This window comes from Haliotis rufescens, unplaced genomic scaffold, assembly GCF_023055435.1.
Source record: "Haliotis rufescens isolate VD_foot unplaced genomic scaffold, xgHalRufe1.0.p SCAF_16, whole genome shotgun sequence".
Lineage (NCBI taxonomy): Eukaryota > Metazoa > Mollusca > Gastropoda > Lepetellida > Haliotidae > Haliotis > Haliotis rufescens.
The window spans coordinates 20,654,083-20,671,595 of record NW_025963846.1 but is presented as its reverse complement, the minus strand read 5'-3'; the positions used below and the strand labels follow the sequence as shown (position 1 = coordinate 20,671,595).

Sequence of the window (17,513 nt, the reverse complement as noted above, 5' to 3'; positions counted from 1 at the left end):
TGAAACCGTAGTGCTGGTAGGTCTACTTGGACCAAACAGTTATAGGATAAATGTAGTTCGGGACAAGCGAAGTGTCGATATGAAACCGTAGTGCTGATAGGTCTACTGGGACCTAACAGTTATAGGATAAATGTAGTTCGGGACAAGCGAAGTGTCGATATGAAACCGTAGTGCTGGTAGGTCTACTGGGACCTAACAGTTATAGGATAAATGTAGTTCGGGACAAGCGAAGTGTCGATATGAAACCGTAGTGCTGGTAGGTCTACTGGGACCAAACAGTTATAGTTATAGTTATTACTGAAATTGATTTTTATGTCCGTCAGGCACTTCGGCGTTTTATTGTTTAATTTCTTGGTTTATGCACACGCCGATCCGAAACTTCACAAATTTGTATAAAAGAGATTTTGAGAGCAGCCCTTTTTCATTCTGTCGCAGAGGTTTAACATGTCAAGTTATGAGCAGATCGATATTTTAATTCTAATAACACTTTTCAAGTTTTCGATGGCAATTCTTTTAAGAAATCACGTAAAACTCTTGGCTGTTAATGGTGTTGATTGTCACGTCTCCGCGTGGACGGCGGATGAACTGTTTGATCGGCATTTCTTAGAATAAGGATCTATACCGAAACGTCGATATTACAGTAAAATGAAGAAGTTGTGTTCCATAAATTGTGTCTACTTTGTCATCCTTCAACTTCTAAGAAAAGCTAATCAAACAATTCATCCGCCGCCTATATGGAGACGTGGCAGTCACCGCCATCACCAGTCTCACCCAACCAGAGAGGAAGCCAACAACCGCCTCACCGTGTGACTGTTAATACTCCAAGTTCCACATATATTGACCCGTGAAGACCATCCGGGCTAGAATTTGTCTTCAGCAACCCATGCTAGCCGTAACAGGCGACTATGCTGGTCGTAAGAAGCGACTTAAGGGATCGGGTGGTCAGGCTCGCTGACTTGATTGATGCATGTCATCGTATTCCTATATTGCGTGGATCGATGTCCGTGATATCAATCACTGGATTGTCTGGTCCAGACTCGATTATTTACAGACCACCGTCTTACAGCTGGAGTATTGCTGAGTGTGGCGTGAAAGACCAAACAAACAAACAACAAACCGTATATATTTGTACCATGGCATGTTCATTATTCAGTCTTGCCTGACAACGGCGTAAGGATCAATACCGAAACGTCGCTATAACTATCACATATATAACTTGTTATCCATGAAGTGTCTACTTTGTTATTGTAAAAATAATTCAGTTAATAATTCATATGTATGACGACAGATACGTTTGACATTCTGTGTGTGCATAGCATGCTGGCTTGTCTCTGCGCACCCTGAAGGATTCATCCTGTACCGTTATGTCACAGGGGTGTGCTGTTCATGTTTGACGCCGCACTCGGTAATATTCCAGCTATATTACGGCGGTCTGTAAATAATCGAGTCTGGACCAGACAATCCAGTGATTTACATCATGAGCATCGATCCACGCAATTGGGATACGACGACATGCATCAACCAAGTCAGCAAGCCTGATCACCCGATCCCGTTAGTCGCCTCTCACAAGCATGGTCGCCTTTTACGGCAAGCATGGGTTTGAGAAGACAAATTCTAGCCCGGATTCTTCACGGGACTTATGTCACAGGGGTCAAGGTGACCATGTAAACAAGGTGACTGTAAACAAGGTTCTCTCACCTGTCTGGTGTCAGATCTTTGTCCTTCTTTTTTCCTTTCTTCCCCTTTTTCTTTTTCTTCCCCTTCTTTTTTCCTTTCTTCTTCCCCTTCTTCTTTCCTTTGTCTCTGTCCACTGCCTTAAATATGCCCACATTCCCAATGTGATTGTTTTGAAAATAATGGCCCCACGCTATGGAACAACATCCAAATTAAATCAAGGCATGTGGAAAACCTTACAGAGTTATAGCAATGATGTGGGGCGGTCGGGTAGCCTAGTGGTTAAAGCGTTCGCTCGTCACGCCGAAGACCCGGGTTCGATTCCTGACATGGGTACAATGTGTGAAGCCCATTTCTGGTATCCACCGCCGTGATATTGCTGGAATATTGCTAAAAGTGGCGTAAAGCCATACTCACTTACTAGAGCAATGATGTTGAAAAAACATAACAGCTTAAAATAGCATACACAGTGTAATCTGTGTCTGCCGCTCTCGTCGCGCCGCTGCCAGACGCCTGGGGAGAGTGAGTGAGTGAGTGTTATCTATCGTCGCAGTCAGTATTTGTTTGTTGTTTTAACGCCGCACTCGCAGTATGCCAGCAATAGGACAGCGAGTCTAGACCATACAACCCAGTGATTGACGTAATAAGCATCGATCTACGTTATTGGGAATCGTTGACATACATCAGTCAAGTCAGCGAGTCAAACCATCCGATCCCGTTAGTCGTCTCCCACCACAAGACGCAGGCATTTTATTTATTGAAGATTCCTTCATGTCACTCCATCATGGATATAAAATTTAATTAACATAGCTATTTTCATATTTACGTCAAATTGGAAATACTAAAGGCCATTCAATTACATCAGTGTTTTATTTATCGCCATTAGCTTGCGTCGCGTAACAGTGGAACCAGTTTAACAGTCTCTCCACCCGTTCCGCTTTAGTCGACAAGCACAACAATCTAGGATCCATCGGAAATATATCGAGTTTCCTGTAGTTCAGGACAAGCGAGGTGTCTACATGGACCTCAGAGTTACTGGATAAATGTAATTCGAGCTAAGCGAAGTGTCGATAATCGACCGTAGTGCTAATACGTTTACCTAACAGTTATATGATAAATGTAGTTCGGGACAAGCGAAGTGTCGATATGAAACCGTAGTGCTGATAGGTCTACTTGGACCAAACAGTTATAGGATAAATGTAGTTCGGGACAAGCGAAGTGTCGATATGAAACCGTAGTGCTGATAGGTCTACTTGGACCTAACAGTTATAGGATAAATGTAGTTCGGGACAAGCGAAGTGTCGATATGAAACCGTAGTGCTGATAGGTCTACTGGGACCAAACAGATAAAGGATAAATGTAGTTCGGGACAAGCGAAGTGTCGATATGAAACCGTAAGGCTGGTAGGTCTACTGGGACCTAACAGTTAAAGGATAAATGTAGTTCGGGACAAGCGAAGTGTCGATATGAAACCGTAGTGCTGATAGGTCTACTGGGACCTAACAGTTAAAGGATAAATGTAGTTCGGGACAAGCGAAGTGTCGATATGAAACCGTAGTGCTGGTAGGTCTACTGGGACCTAACAGTTATAGGATAAATGTAGTTCGGGACAAGCGAAGTGTCGATATGAAACCGTAGTGCTGGTAGGTCTACTTGGACCAAACAGTTATAGGATAAATGTAGTTCGGGACAAGCGAAGTGTCGATATGAAACCGTAGTGCTGATAGGTCTACTGGGACCTAACAGTTATAGGATAAATGTAGTTCGGGACAAGCGAAGTGTCGATATGAAACCGTAGTGCTGGTAGGTCTACTGGGACCTAACAGTTATAGGATAAATGTAGTTCGGGACAAGCGAAGTGTCGATATGAAACCGTAGTGCTGGTAGGTCTACTGGGACCAAACAGTTATAGTTATAGTTATTACTGAAATTGATTTTTATGTCCGTCAGGCACTTCGGCGTTTTATTGTTTAATTTCTTGGTTTATGCACACGCCGATCCGAAACTTCACAAATTTGTATAAAAGAGATTTTGAGAGCAGCCCTTTTTCATTCTGTCGCAGAGGTTTAACATGTCAAGTTATGAGCAGATCGATATTTTAATTCTAATAACACTTTTCAAGTTTTCGATGGCAATTCTTTTAAGAAATCACGTAAAACTCTTGGCTGTTAATGGTGTTGATTGTCACGTCTCCGCGTGGACGGCGGATGAACTGTTTGATCGGCATTTCTTAGAATAAGGATCTATACCGAAACGTCGATATTACAGTAAAATGAAGAAGTTGTGTTCCATAAATTGTGTCTACTTTGTCATCCTTCAACTTCTAAGAAAAGCTAATCAAACAATTCATCCGCCGCCTATATGGAGACGTGGCAGTCACCGCCATCACCAGTCTCACCCAACCAGAGAGGAAGCCAACAACCGCCTCACCGTGTGACTGTTAATACTCCAAGTTCCACATATATTGACCCGTGAAGACCATCCGGGCTAGAATTTGTCTTCAGCAACCCATGCTAGCCGTAACAGGCGACTATGCTGGTCGTAAGAAGCGACTTAAGGGATCGGGTGGTCAGGCTCGCTGACTTGATTGATGCATGTCATCGTATTCCTATATTGCGTGGATCGATGTCCGTGATATCAATCACTGGATTGTCTGGTCCAGACTCGATTATTTACAGACCACCGTCTTACAGCTGGAGTATTGCTGAGTGTGGCGTGAAAGACCAAACAAACAAACAACAAACCGTATATATTTGTACCATGGCATGTTCATTATTCAGTCTTGCCTGACAACGGCGTAAGGATCAATACCGAAACGTCGCTATAACTATCACATATATAACTTGTTATCCATGAAGTGTCTACTTTGTTATTGTAAAAATAATTCAGTTAATAATTCATATGTATGACGACAGATACGTTTGACATTCTGTGTGTGCATAGCATGCTGGCTTGTCTCTGCGCACCCTGAAGGATTCATCCTGTACCGTTATGTCACAGGGGTGTGCTGTTCATGTTTGACGCCGCACTCGGTAATATTCCAGCTATATTACGGCGGTCTGTAAATAATCGAGTCTGGACCAGACAATCCAGTGATTTACATCATGAGCATCGATCCACGCAATTGGGATACGACGACATGCATCAACCAAGTCAGCAAGCCTGATCACCCGATCCCGTTAGTCGCCTCTCACAAGCATGGTCGCCTTTTACGGCAAGCATGGGTTTGAGAAGACAAATTCTAGCCCGGATTCTTCACGGGACTTATGTCACAGGGGTCAAGGTGACCATGTAAACAAGGTGACTGTAAACAAGGTTCTCTCACCTGTCTGGTGTCAGATCTTTGTCCTTCTTTTTTCCTTTCTTCCCCTTTTTCTTTTTCTTCCCCTTCTTTTTTCCTTTCTTCTTCCCCTTCTTCTTTCCTTTGTCTCTGTCCACTGCCTTAAATATGCCCACATTCCCAATGTGATTGTTTTGAAAATAATGGCCCCACGCTATGGAACAACATCCAAATTAAATCAAGGCATGTGGAAAACCTTACAGAGTTATAGCAATGATGTGGGGCGGTCGGGTAGCCTAGTGGTTAAAGCGTTCGCTCGTCACGCCGAAGACCCGGGTTCGATTCCTGACATGGGTACAATGTGTGAAGCCCATTTCTGGTATCCACCGCCGTGATATTGCTGGAATATTGCTAAAAGTGGCGTAAAGCCATACTCACTTACTAGAGCAATGATGTTGAAAAAACATAACAGCTTAAAATAGCATACACAGTGTAATCTGGGTACATACTACGTGTAAAATACCAACTCGGGGATCGAACAGAGTAAAAACAATGCAAGATGTGTTTGTAGAAAAATATATTACTAGACAGTTTTTAGTAACTCATGCAGGACAGGGGCCGGGGGGTTTCAGGTTGAGGCTTTTAAAATAGACGAAAAATATAAAAAAAATGATTAAAAATAATCGGACGGAAATATAGTTGTTTTATTATGCATAAGGGAAACTTTCCAACACACTTTTCAATTTAAGAATGTCACAAAGCACGACTCTGTGTGAATTCATATAAGAGGGTCATATCTACTGACCATCTTGAGGTTCTTCAGCTCGGCCCGCATCAGTTCATCCACCTGAACCCTGACCTCCTCCTCCACTTCCTTGCGTTTCTCCTCCCTCACTAACTCCGTGTCGTACTGCTGGGAGTAGTTGCCGCTCTCGTCGCGCCGCTGCCAGACGCCTGGGGAGAGTGAGTGAGTGAGTGTTATCTATCGTCGCAGTCAGTATTTGTTTGTTGTTTTAACGCCGCACTCGCAGTATGCCAGCAATAGGACAGCGAGTCTAGACCATACAACCCAGTGATTGACGTAATAAGCATCGATCTACGTTATTGGGAATCGTTGACATACATCAGTCAAGTCAGCGAGTCAAACCATCCGATCCCGTTAGTCGTCTCCCACCACAAGACGCAGGCATTTTATTTATTGAAGATTCCTTCATGTCACTCCATCATGGATATAAAATTTAATTAACATAGCTATTTTCATATTTACGTCAAATTGGAAATACTAAAGGCCATTCAATTACATCAGTGTTTTATTTATGTTTGTTATTTATTTATTTATTTATTTATTTTTTATGTTCCAGGTTTAATTCTGTTCCACAATATCTGAGACCTTGGGGGGGGGGGGGATTCCGGGCTAGTATATATTCTCAATAGCCCATGTTTGTCGCAGGAGTCGGATCAGTTGGTCAGATGTCGTGGATCGCTGCTGTAACTTTTGGTCAATGAACTACCTGGTCCAGACCCTATCATATATGCTGGAATATTTCGTGGTGCGGCGTTAACAACAAACAAACAAACGTCCGGTTTTTTTGGTTTTTTTTTAAAGATACTGAAATTCAAATGTTTATTGTATGAGACACCATAAACCAAAATACATGAAGTGCATACCATACAGTACAGGATCATTTTACAAAGATTCCATTTTTTCACTTCAGTACATTTCTGCTCTTAAAGCCATATTTGAAATATGACATAACATATCGTGAGGTTGTACTTAACGGAAGGCCGATATACCTGTATAAGCGTCGGATCCTTCACACACAGCTGGGACAAAACTCGACGGTGTCATCTTCCACCCTTCCTCTTCTTCCTGTAAACACAAAGTGACGTACACGTGAGGACAACAATCACTTTACACACCAATCCTCGATTTTCCAGGGTATATATCCACTCTATTATCAGAAAACCCCATTTACCACCACAGCTTCGTTTTGAGTCGGATTCTAACAGCGCGGCGCTAAAAATAGCCGTCCAATCAAATTACTCTCACGAGCGAGAGTAATTCTGTGGTTAGTTTGTTTTGTTAGTTTGTTGTTTAACGCTGCACTCCGCAACATTCAGCAATATTCCTACTGACTTAGTTGATGCATGTCATCGTATTCCAGTTACGAAGATCGATGCGCATGATGTCAATCACTGGATTGTCACGTCCAGACTCGATTATTTACAGACCGCCGTCATATAGCAAAAATATTGCAGAGTGTGGCGTTAAACAACAAACAAACACTATCAATAGTTGAGTAGTATAATATATAATATTTATTAGCAGGCTTTCCCTACATCCCTTGCGTACCATGGGCCAGACTATTCCACCAGTAAATCCTGCCTGTCGCTATAGCCATCTGACATGGGCATCAGATGGGCAGGCACCGTGGTTTCACTGACTCTGCCTTCTTACCTTTCCCGCGCGGGGCGCTGATCAACAAAAGCGCTTTTCTGCCACGTGAGCATGCATGACAAGTATTTTACTGTCGCTTCGTTAGATAAACAAAACACAGAACAACGGAAAATTATGCTTATTGTATGAGCGTCAAAAATTCACAGAAGTATCGATGTCTTGCGAAATTACACCCGACAATGCAATGTACGACACACTTACCAATGTACCGATTCATGATTTAAATCTGTATCGAATTTCACGATGTAATATTTTCGAAGTTTTGCAATACCCCGGATTGATAACACTAGGAGTAGCGTTATCTTGCCGGACATCACAATACAAAAGTTTGTTTGCATAATACCATTAATGACCTACATTTACCCGCCATGCGAGTTAGCATAAACAGGTACACAGCAGCAACCTCATGGTGACTTTAACGCATATAAAGCGCAAACTGGTTTATTTGTTGTTTAACGCCACATTCAGCAATATTCCATCTTTTTGACAGCGGCCTGAAAATAATCGAATCTGGACAAGACAATCAAGTGATTGACATCATGAGCATCGATCTATGCAATTGGGATACGACGACATGCATCAACCAAGTCAGCAAGCCTGATCACCCGATCCCGTTAGTCGCCTCTCACAAGCATAGTCGCCTTATACGGCAAGCGTGGGTTTGAGAAGACAAATTCTAGCCCGGATTCTTCACGGGACTTATGTCACAGGGATCAAGGTGACCATGTAAACAAGGTGTCTGTAAACAAGGTGTCTGTAAACAAGGTTCTCTCACCTGTCTGGTGTCAGATCTTTGTCCTTCTTTTTTCCTTTCTATGCAATTGGGTTACGATGACATGCATCAACCAAGTCAGCGACGACTGCGAGCCTGACCACCTGATCCTGTTAGTCGCCTCTTACGACAAGCATAGTCGCCTCTTACGACAAGCATAGTCGCCAATATGAGCAAACATAGGTTGCGTGAGTAGCTAGGCCTATTCTACCCCGGATCTTCACGGGACTAAAGCGCAAACAAAACTGCCGGTCAAAAGAAAGTGTACACTTGGAAATTGGATTTAACCGAAAAATTACAAACAACGATATCAAAACGTTAACTCGGAGGTAGGCGTATCGTGACGCCCCTTGTATAAAACGACAGAAAGTGAATCGGCTGGATTATATGGCCGCTGAGTATGGCCTTTTGATGACTCTCCACCAATCCAGACAATCGCACATCCATGTTCCGACTTGATTGCTTTTGTTTTATCGTACTGAATAATTGTATGACAGGGCGACGGCGCTAAATGAGTGCATACTTGCGTCAAAGTACCACCTGTTTGTCTGGTTGGTATGCTTACCACTGACCGCTGTAACAGACAGCGAAAGCCCGTTAATCCGGACGGTACCTCTCGCCGGATTAACGAATAGCGGGTAAAGAGTAATGTCCCTTTGTAATCATGTCACCGTTCACACCAATAATTGTTCGGACGGCGGGGTTTCTGGGGTAACGGGGTTTCAGTGTTCAGGCAACTTTGCTGAATGGAGAGGAACCTCTTGGCTCACCTCATCATCGTCGTCCTTCTTTTTCTTCCCTTTCTTTCCCTTTTTTCCTTTCTTTTCTTTCTTCTTCTTTCCCTTTTTGCTCTTCTTTCCATCCTTGGCTTCTTCCTGAAAACCAAAGCATTACAATAAGATTGATCCCATATCGGGTCGGTCATTGGAATTGTGACACTACTACTACTACTACTACTACTACTACTACTATTACTACTGCCAAAGTGGTAAAGGTCGGAGACCTGCACATTTCGGCCTTTCCTTCGGCAAGACCTACTTGACATACTGTAGAAAGCGGCGTAAAACCAAACTCACTCACTCACTCTCGACGCAAGTTAAATTTTGCCCAGCATTGAGCGGGTACCCGGTGGTAGGATGACATGAAAATGTGAATGCACAATGTGCCTTATCAGAAGCCAGCGAAACAACAATGTAGTGCGCATTGATCTGGTGACCAGAATAATAAGATGCAGTCACATATAACATGGTCCTATGTGGAGCCTTACTCTATGTAGGCGGGACCCGAGAAGATCCGGGTTAGAATAGGTCTTCAGCATCCCATGCTAGCCTTAAGAGTGGTCAGGCTTGCTGACTTGGTTGATGCAAGTCATCGTATCCCAATTGCCTAGATCGATGCTCATGATGTCCATCACTAGACTGTCTGTTCCAGACTCGATTATTTACAGATCGCAGTCATCTAGCTGGAATATTGCTGATTGCGGCGTTAAACAAAAAACAAACCCAACCATGTTGTCGGAATATTACATTCATAACAAGTTATGTTGTATTACCAATTTGGAACAACGTTTTCGAAACAACGAATTAACTGAAAGTGAATTACGTTGTTGTGGAAAAACGTTTATAGGTTTAAGAAAAAAGGGTATCGGTGTTTAGTCCAAGTAGCCATGAATCCATCTCTGGGGCATGGGAGTAAACTGACTAAAAATGTCCAGTTTCCACCCTTGCCGAACTAGGCTGCAATTATAAAGTTATATTTTGGCTGGACTTACGAGTCTATTCATAGTCCAATCAAAATCACGTAACGAAATCGACATCCGGTTCGTTAACTGCCGTTCAGATTTTGGTTGATTGCAGGATTTGCAAAGTATGTGTACCGACAACTTAGCATCAGGAGATATTTTCCAAATCTTTTCATGTTTTAAACGAAGGTGCTCATATGATTTGATGCACTTCGCGAAGTAAAACCCGTTTTATTACAATATAGATCTCGATTATTGATCAAATCGTCTTAACTGGGTGACGCCATTTAAGCAAACGCAAGTGATATGAGAGGTGGAATCTGAGTGGTCAATAGGAGGGTCAAAGAAGGGACATAACTCGCAATAGCCACTGGTGGCGCTGCGATCGAGCCCAGAAATTCCAGCCTTGTAAGGCAAGGATGCAACTTGAACTTTTAAAGTCAGTTAACTCTGACTTGCCTCGGGAAGATGACATGCATCTGAAGATCAAAGAACGTTGCCATTCCACAAAGCCGTATTAGCACCTGGACTAAGTTTATGCTCAATTACAATACTGATACAACCTACCTTCTCCTTGAGTTCATCTTCTAGTTCTTCCGGTGTCTTCATCTTAAAGATGGCGGCTGAACCCCCGTCATCCTCTTCTGGATATTCCGGGAACTTTCCCGTGGTGTCTCTGAAATATCAGGGTTTGAGTGAGTGAGTATGGTTTTACGCCGCTTCTAGCAATATTCCAGCAATATCACGGCGGGGGACTCCAGAACTTGGCTTCACACATTGTACCCATGTCGGGAATCGAACCCGGATCTTTGACGTGACGAGCGAACGCTTTAACTACAAGGCTACCCGACCGCCCCTGAGGGCTTGAGTGTCTCAGTACAACGTGTGTGTGTGTACGCTACCATCGTTAGTTAGAGGCTCATTAATTCGCATATATACTGAACCACACAAGAAACGCAAATGCCATATATGTGTTACTGTGTCATTAGAACTTGAGGTATAATATGCTTGCTAAAGATGAGGCTAAACATGGCGAAAGGGTGACTTTGGTTTATATGTTTGGCGCCACTGTGTTGGGCCATTGGATGTATTTCGCCATGCATCACGTGGAAGTCAAGATTGTTTGGGTAAAAAATGACATCACTACTTCAATACTGCAATTCGTCTTGTTGGTAAACAACCCTGCGACCACATCCAGCGTGTCCATCGAACAAATATTTTTTGGTCAAAAGATGAGGCAGTTGTTTTTCTATAGAATTTACTTGAATTTACATTTTGTTTTGACCCCCGTCCCATCTTCCCGAGGCAAGGGAGTTAACTGTCTGTTACTGTCCAGTTTCCACTTGGAAAGATGCCCCCGTCCCCGATCAGGGCAGGTCGCGAGGGGTTGTCCAATCATTAGGAAGTGGGTTGCAATATTCTGAAGTTCCGGCCCTGAGATAATATCTCGCACTTCCTGTTAACCTGTATGCTCAAAACGCGTTAAAAAAAAGGGATGTATATGTGTGTCCGACCCGTGAAGATCCGGGTTAGAATAGGTCTCCAGCAACCCAAGCTTGCCGTATAAGGCGTCTATGCTTGTTGTAAGTGGCGACTAACGGGATCGGGTGGTCAGGCTCGCTGACTTGGTTGATGCAAGTTATCGTATCCGAATTGCTCGGATCGATGATCATGATGTTAATCACTGGATTGTCTGGTCCAGACTCGATTATTTACAGACCGCCTTCATATAGCCGGAATATTGCTGAGTGCGGCGTTAAACAAGAAACAAACAAACAATATATGTGTGTCCACCTGCACTCGATGAACCACTGTCTGATCTGGTCCATCATGGTCTCCTTGATGTCGGGTCCCTCGGTCTCCCGGATCTAGTCCTTGATGGTAATGAGAGACTGCTGGTATTCTTGCTCATCTGGCCTTGGACTCGGCGCCGAGAGCCCTCTGTCTTGCATGGATAAGAACAAAGCTGCTCTACCTACACAGTCCATGCATGAAGCAGTTCATTAGGTCCCTACCTGCACTCGATGAACCACTGTCTGATCTGGTCCATCAGAGTCTCCTTGATGTCGGGTCCCTGGGTCTCCTGGATCTTGTCACGGATCACCTCCAGGGCCTGCTGGTACTCCATCTCGTGACGCTCCTGCACGCGCCGCCTCGTCTCCTCCGTCCTCAGGGCCAGCGACATGGGCGTGTTCTTTAGGATCACCTGGGTAGAGGGTGCAGCCTGGGGGACACGACACGAATCTCACGTTATATATGAAACAACATCCTAGTCAAAAGCCCAACAAAAGCAGGTTGCAAAATATAAGAACATCCTTAACCACCTACCCAAAGTAAAAGAAAAATATATACAGAAAACGATAAAATAATTAAAAATTAATAATAATAAGTAAGGAAAACATGTCCTTACGATGATTATACCGTTATCAGCACAGGGCTTTCACCAACTGGTCAATAATTCATTATCATATTACAATTGTATCATCATTACTTCTGATGAGCCTGTGCACAATCACATTGTCTGTATTATCAACTAAAGTTTTGTATATTTGTTGTTGTTTAACGCCGCATAATATTCCAACTTTATGACGGCAGTCTGTAAATAACCGATTCTGGACCACACAATCTTGTGCTTGACATCGTGAGCATTGATCTGCAAAATTGGGATACGATTACATGCGTCAACCAAGTCAGTGAGTCTGACCACACGATCCCGTTAGTCATCTCATACGACAAGCAGGGGTTGCTGAAGACCTATTCCTTCCCGGATTTTCGCGCATTTATCCACTAAAGAGACAACTGTACTTGACATTGATTCTTATTTTGAATACATACTGTTTTAATTCCTGTCGCATTTTATTTATCCTTATCTTAGATGACATTTCTTACAATCTGAAGATGGGAAGGCTGGAAAGTTTACAGGTCATGTGAGAAATTTGAAGAACACGATTCTCAAATAATCTTCACATGTGAACACATGGCCTAGTTTTTTTAAAATTCTGATCACACACTTGTGATTACAAAGGAGTAGACAGCAAACGAAACCATGCCAACCCACCAGACAGGAGTTGATGCGGAACTAAATAACATGGGAAATGTTAGAGGTTAAATTACCCACCATGCCTAGAAACGTCATTTCCTCTTCCCTGTCCCGCCGTGTTCGTCGCCGCTGGGAAAACCCCTTCCACACCTGCAACATGGGAGATGAGTCTTACAGAACGGACGAGAAACCTCACCAACTACAGCTCCACTTTGTATGTGCCGAATGTACCTTCTGAATGGTCGTTGCCGCCACATCCGGGTGCAATGTGGGAGGTTGCTTCCGGCTTCTCCTGGAGTTCTCCGTTATTCTCAGCATGATCTCCGCACGCAGACGACCCTGTCTCGCGCGCTCGTGGATCTGGATCAGACGTACAGCGTCCTCCAGTGACATCCGGGGACCTCCCGTGTCCTGCAACAGTTAGTGAGTATGGTATTCCGCCGCCAATATTTCACAATATCGCGACGGGGGCACCAGAAATGGGCCTCACACGTTGTAGCCAAGTGTGGAATCTAACCCGGGTCTTCGGTGTGAGGAGCGAACGCTTTAGCCACGAGGCTACCTTACCGCCTTCTTGCAAAGGACAAACAAACAACTTATCTGGACATTGGACATCATATATCATAGGACCTGTGTCTCCTATCATTAGACTAATCATATAAGGATATATTACTTGTACAAGTTGTACACCAGCCCCCGTGGTACAGTGGATATAGCGTCTGTACCGGTGACCAGAAGGTCGATAGTTCGATCCCCTGTCCGCATCATGCCAAAAAAGTTTGTTTCTTGTTGTTTCCCTGTCTTGCGCTCGGCCAAAAATGGACAGAACAAGGATTGGTCGACTCTGGATCAGTGTAATGTGTCTGAGAGGGGTATCCATTTTAAACTGTGGCATGGCATCTCAGTAGGCTAGGACAATATAACCGGCACTATGGACTAATACAGGCAGCCGCAAGTAAGTGACATTATCTTGAACGCAAACCGTAAGCCCCATTTCACGTGACCTTGTACAAATTCTAGTGTGTTTCTTTGTTATTTAACGCCACACTCCGCAGTATTCAAGCTATGTAACGACGATCTTTAAATAGTCGAGTCTGGACCAGACATTCCAGTGATTGACATCATCAGCATCGATCTTCGCAATAGGGATACGATGATATGTATCAACCAAGTCAGCGTGTCTGACCACCCGATCACGCTAGTCGCTTCTTACGACAAGCTTGGGTTGCTGAAGACTAATTCGAAGCCGGATCTTGACAGGGCTTATGTTATGTCAATTGGTCATATGTTGGTATCTCTCCGTAACAACGGGCTGTTTCTATAGGATAATAACTTGACAGGATAGCGACTGTACGCAGATACAGACAGGGTAGCGACTGTACGCAGATACAAACAGGATAGCGACTGTACGCAGATACAAACAGGATAGCGACTATGCGCAGATACAGACAGGGTAGCGACCTACGCAGATACAAACAGGATAGCGACTGTACGCAGATACAAACAGGATAGCGACTGTACGCAGATACAAACAGGATAGCGACTGTACGCAGATACAAACAGGATAGCGACTGTACGCAGATACAGACAGGATAGCGACTGTACGCAGATACAAACAGGATAGCGACTGTACGCAGATACAGACAGGATAGCGACTGTACGCAGATACAAACAGGATAGCGACTGTACGCAGATACAAACAGGATAGCGACTGTACGCAGATACAAACAGGATAGCGACTGTACGCAGATACAGACAGGATAGCGACTGTACGCAGATACAGACAGGATAGCGACTGTACGCAGATACAAACAGGATAGCGACTGTACGCAGATACAAACAGGATAGCGACTGTACGCAGATACAAACAGGATAGCGACTGTACGCAGATACAAACAGGATAGCGACTGTACGCAGATACAAACAGGATAGCGACTGTACACAGATACAAACAGGATAGCGACTGTACGCAAGTACAAACAGGATAGCGACTATGCGCAGATACAAACAGGATAGCGACTGTACGCAGATACAAACAGGATAGCGACTGTACGCAGATACAAACAGGATAGCGACTATGCGCAAGTACAAACAGGATAGCGACTGTACGCAGATACAAACAGGATAGCGACTGTACGCAGATACAAACAGGATAGCGACTGTACGCAGATACAGACAGGATAGCGACTGTACGCAGATACAAACAGGATAGCGACTGTACGCAGATACAAACAGGATAGCGACTGTACGCAGGTACAGACAGGATAGCGACTGTACGCAGATACTAACAAGATAGCGACTGTACGCAGATACAAACAGGATAGCGACTGTATGCAGATACAAACAGGATAGCGACTGTACGCAGATACAAACAGGATAGCGACTGTACGCAGATACAAACAGGATAGCGACTGTACGCAGATACAAACAGGATAGCGACTGTACGCAGATACAAACAGGATAGCGACTGTACGCAGATACAAACAGGATAGCGACTGTACGCAAGTACAAACAGGATAGCGACTATGCGCAGATACAAACAGGATAGCGACTGTACGCAGATACAAACAGGATAGCGACTGTACGCAGATACAAACAGGATAGCGACTATGCGCAAGTACAAACAGGATAGCGACTGTACGCAGATACAAACAGGATAGCGACTGTACGCAGATAAAAAACAGGATAGCGACTGTACGCAGATACAGACAGGATAGCGACTGTACGCAGATACAAACAGGATAGCGACTGTACGCAGATACAGACAGGATAGCGACTGTACGCAGATACAAACAGGATAGCGACTGTACGCAGATACAGACAGGATAGCGACTGTACGCAGATACAAACAGGATAGCGACTGTACGCAGATACAAACAGGATAGCGACTGTACGCAGATACAGACAGGATAGCGACTGTACGCAGATACAAACAGGAAAGCGACTGTACGCAGATACAGACAGGATAGCGACTGTACGCAGATACAAACAGGATAGCGACTGTACGCAGATACAGACAGGATAGCGACTGTACGCAGATACAGACAGGATAGCGACTGTACGCAGATACAAACAGGATAGCGACTGTACGCAGATACAGACAGGGTAGCGACTGTACGCAGGTACAGACAGGATAGCGACTGTACGCAGATACAGACAGGATAGCGACTGTACGCAGATACAGACAGGATAGCGACTGTACGCAGGTACAAACAGGATAGCGACTGTACGCAGATACAGACAGGATAGCGACTGTACGCAGATACAAACAGGATAGCGAATGTACGCAGATACAGACAGGATAGCGACTGTACGCAGATACAAACAGGATAGCGACTGTACGCAGATACAAACAGGATAGCGAATGTACGCAGATACAGACAGGATAGCGACTGTACGCAGATACAGACAGGGTAGCGACTGTACGCAGATACAAACAGGATAGCGACTGTACGCAGATACAAACAGGATAGCGACTGTACGCAGATACAGACAGGATAGCGACTGTACGCAGATACAAACAGGATAGCGACTGTACGCAGATACAGACAGGATAGCGACTGTACGCAGGTACAGACAGGATAGCGACTGTATGCAGATACAGACAGGATAGCGACTGTACGCAGATACAGACAGGATAGCGACTGTACGCAGATACAGACAGGATAGCGACTGTACGCAGGTACAAACAGGATAGCGACTGTACGCAGATACAGACAGGATAGCGACTGTACGCAGATACAAACAGGATAGCGACTGTACGCAGATACAGACAGGATAGCGACTGTACGCAGATACAGACAGGATAGCGACTGTACGCAGATACTAACAGGATAGCGACTGTACGCAGATACAGACAGGATAGCGACTGTACGCAGACACAAACAAGATAGCGACTGTACGCAGATACTAACAGGATAGCGACTGTACGCAGATACAAACAGGATAGCGACTGTACGCAGATACAGACAGGATAGCGACTGTACGCAGATACAGACAGGATAGCGACTGTACGCAGATGCAGACAGGATAGCGACTGTACGCAGATACAAACAGGATAGCGACTGTACGCAGATACAGACAGGATAGCGACTGTACGCAGATACAGACAGGATAGCGACTGTACGCAGACACAAACAAGATAGCGACTGTACGCAGATACTAACAGGATAGCGACTGTACGCAGATACAAACAGGATAGCGACTGTACGCAGATACAGACAGGATAGCGACTGTACGCAGATACAGACAGGATAGCGACTGTACGCAGATGCAGACAGGATAGCGACTGTACGCAGATACAAACAGGATAGCGACTGTACGCAGATACAGACAGGATAGCGACTGTACGCAGATACAGACAGGATAGCGACTGTACGCAGATACAGACAGGATAGCGACTGTACGCAGATACAGACAGGATAGCGACTGTACGCAGATACAAACAGGATAGCGACTGTACGCAGATACAGACAGGATAGCGACTGTACGCAGATACAAACAGGATAGCGACTGTATGCAGATACAGACAGGATAGCGACTGTACGC

At 44.4% G+C, this 17,513-nt stretch overlaps 1 protein-coding gene across 1 annotated transcript in view; it reads right to left on the bottom strand.

Moving 5' to 3' along the window:
* The window catches only part of LOC124122030 (dynein regulatory complex protein 11-like), a 42,488-nt gene that overhangs the window by 15,646 nt on the left and 9,329 nt on the right, over positions 1 to 17,513 (bottom strand). Inside the window, exons 5-12 of the mRNA XM_046485193.2 lie at positions 13,197 to 13,376; positions 13,044 to 13,115; positions 11,941 to 12,149; positions 10,493 to 10,601; positions 8,955 to 9,059; positions 6,749 to 6,824; positions 5,760 to 5,908; positions 5,000 to 5,115 (exon numbers count right to left, since the gene is read on the bottom strand). Coding sequence (XP_046341149.2) covers positions 5,000 to 5,115; positions 5,760 to 5,908; positions 6,749 to 6,824; positions 8,955 to 9,059; positions 10,493 to 10,601; positions 11,941 to 12,149; positions 13,044 to 13,115; positions 13,197 to 13,376 — 1,016 coding nt within the window. The remainder of the gene's footprint in view (positions 1 to 4,999; positions 5,116 to 5,759; positions 5,909 to 6,748; positions 6,825 to 8,954; positions 9,060 to 10,492; positions 10,602 to 11,940; positions 12,150 to 13,043; positions 13,116 to 13,196; positions 13,377 to 17,513) is intronic.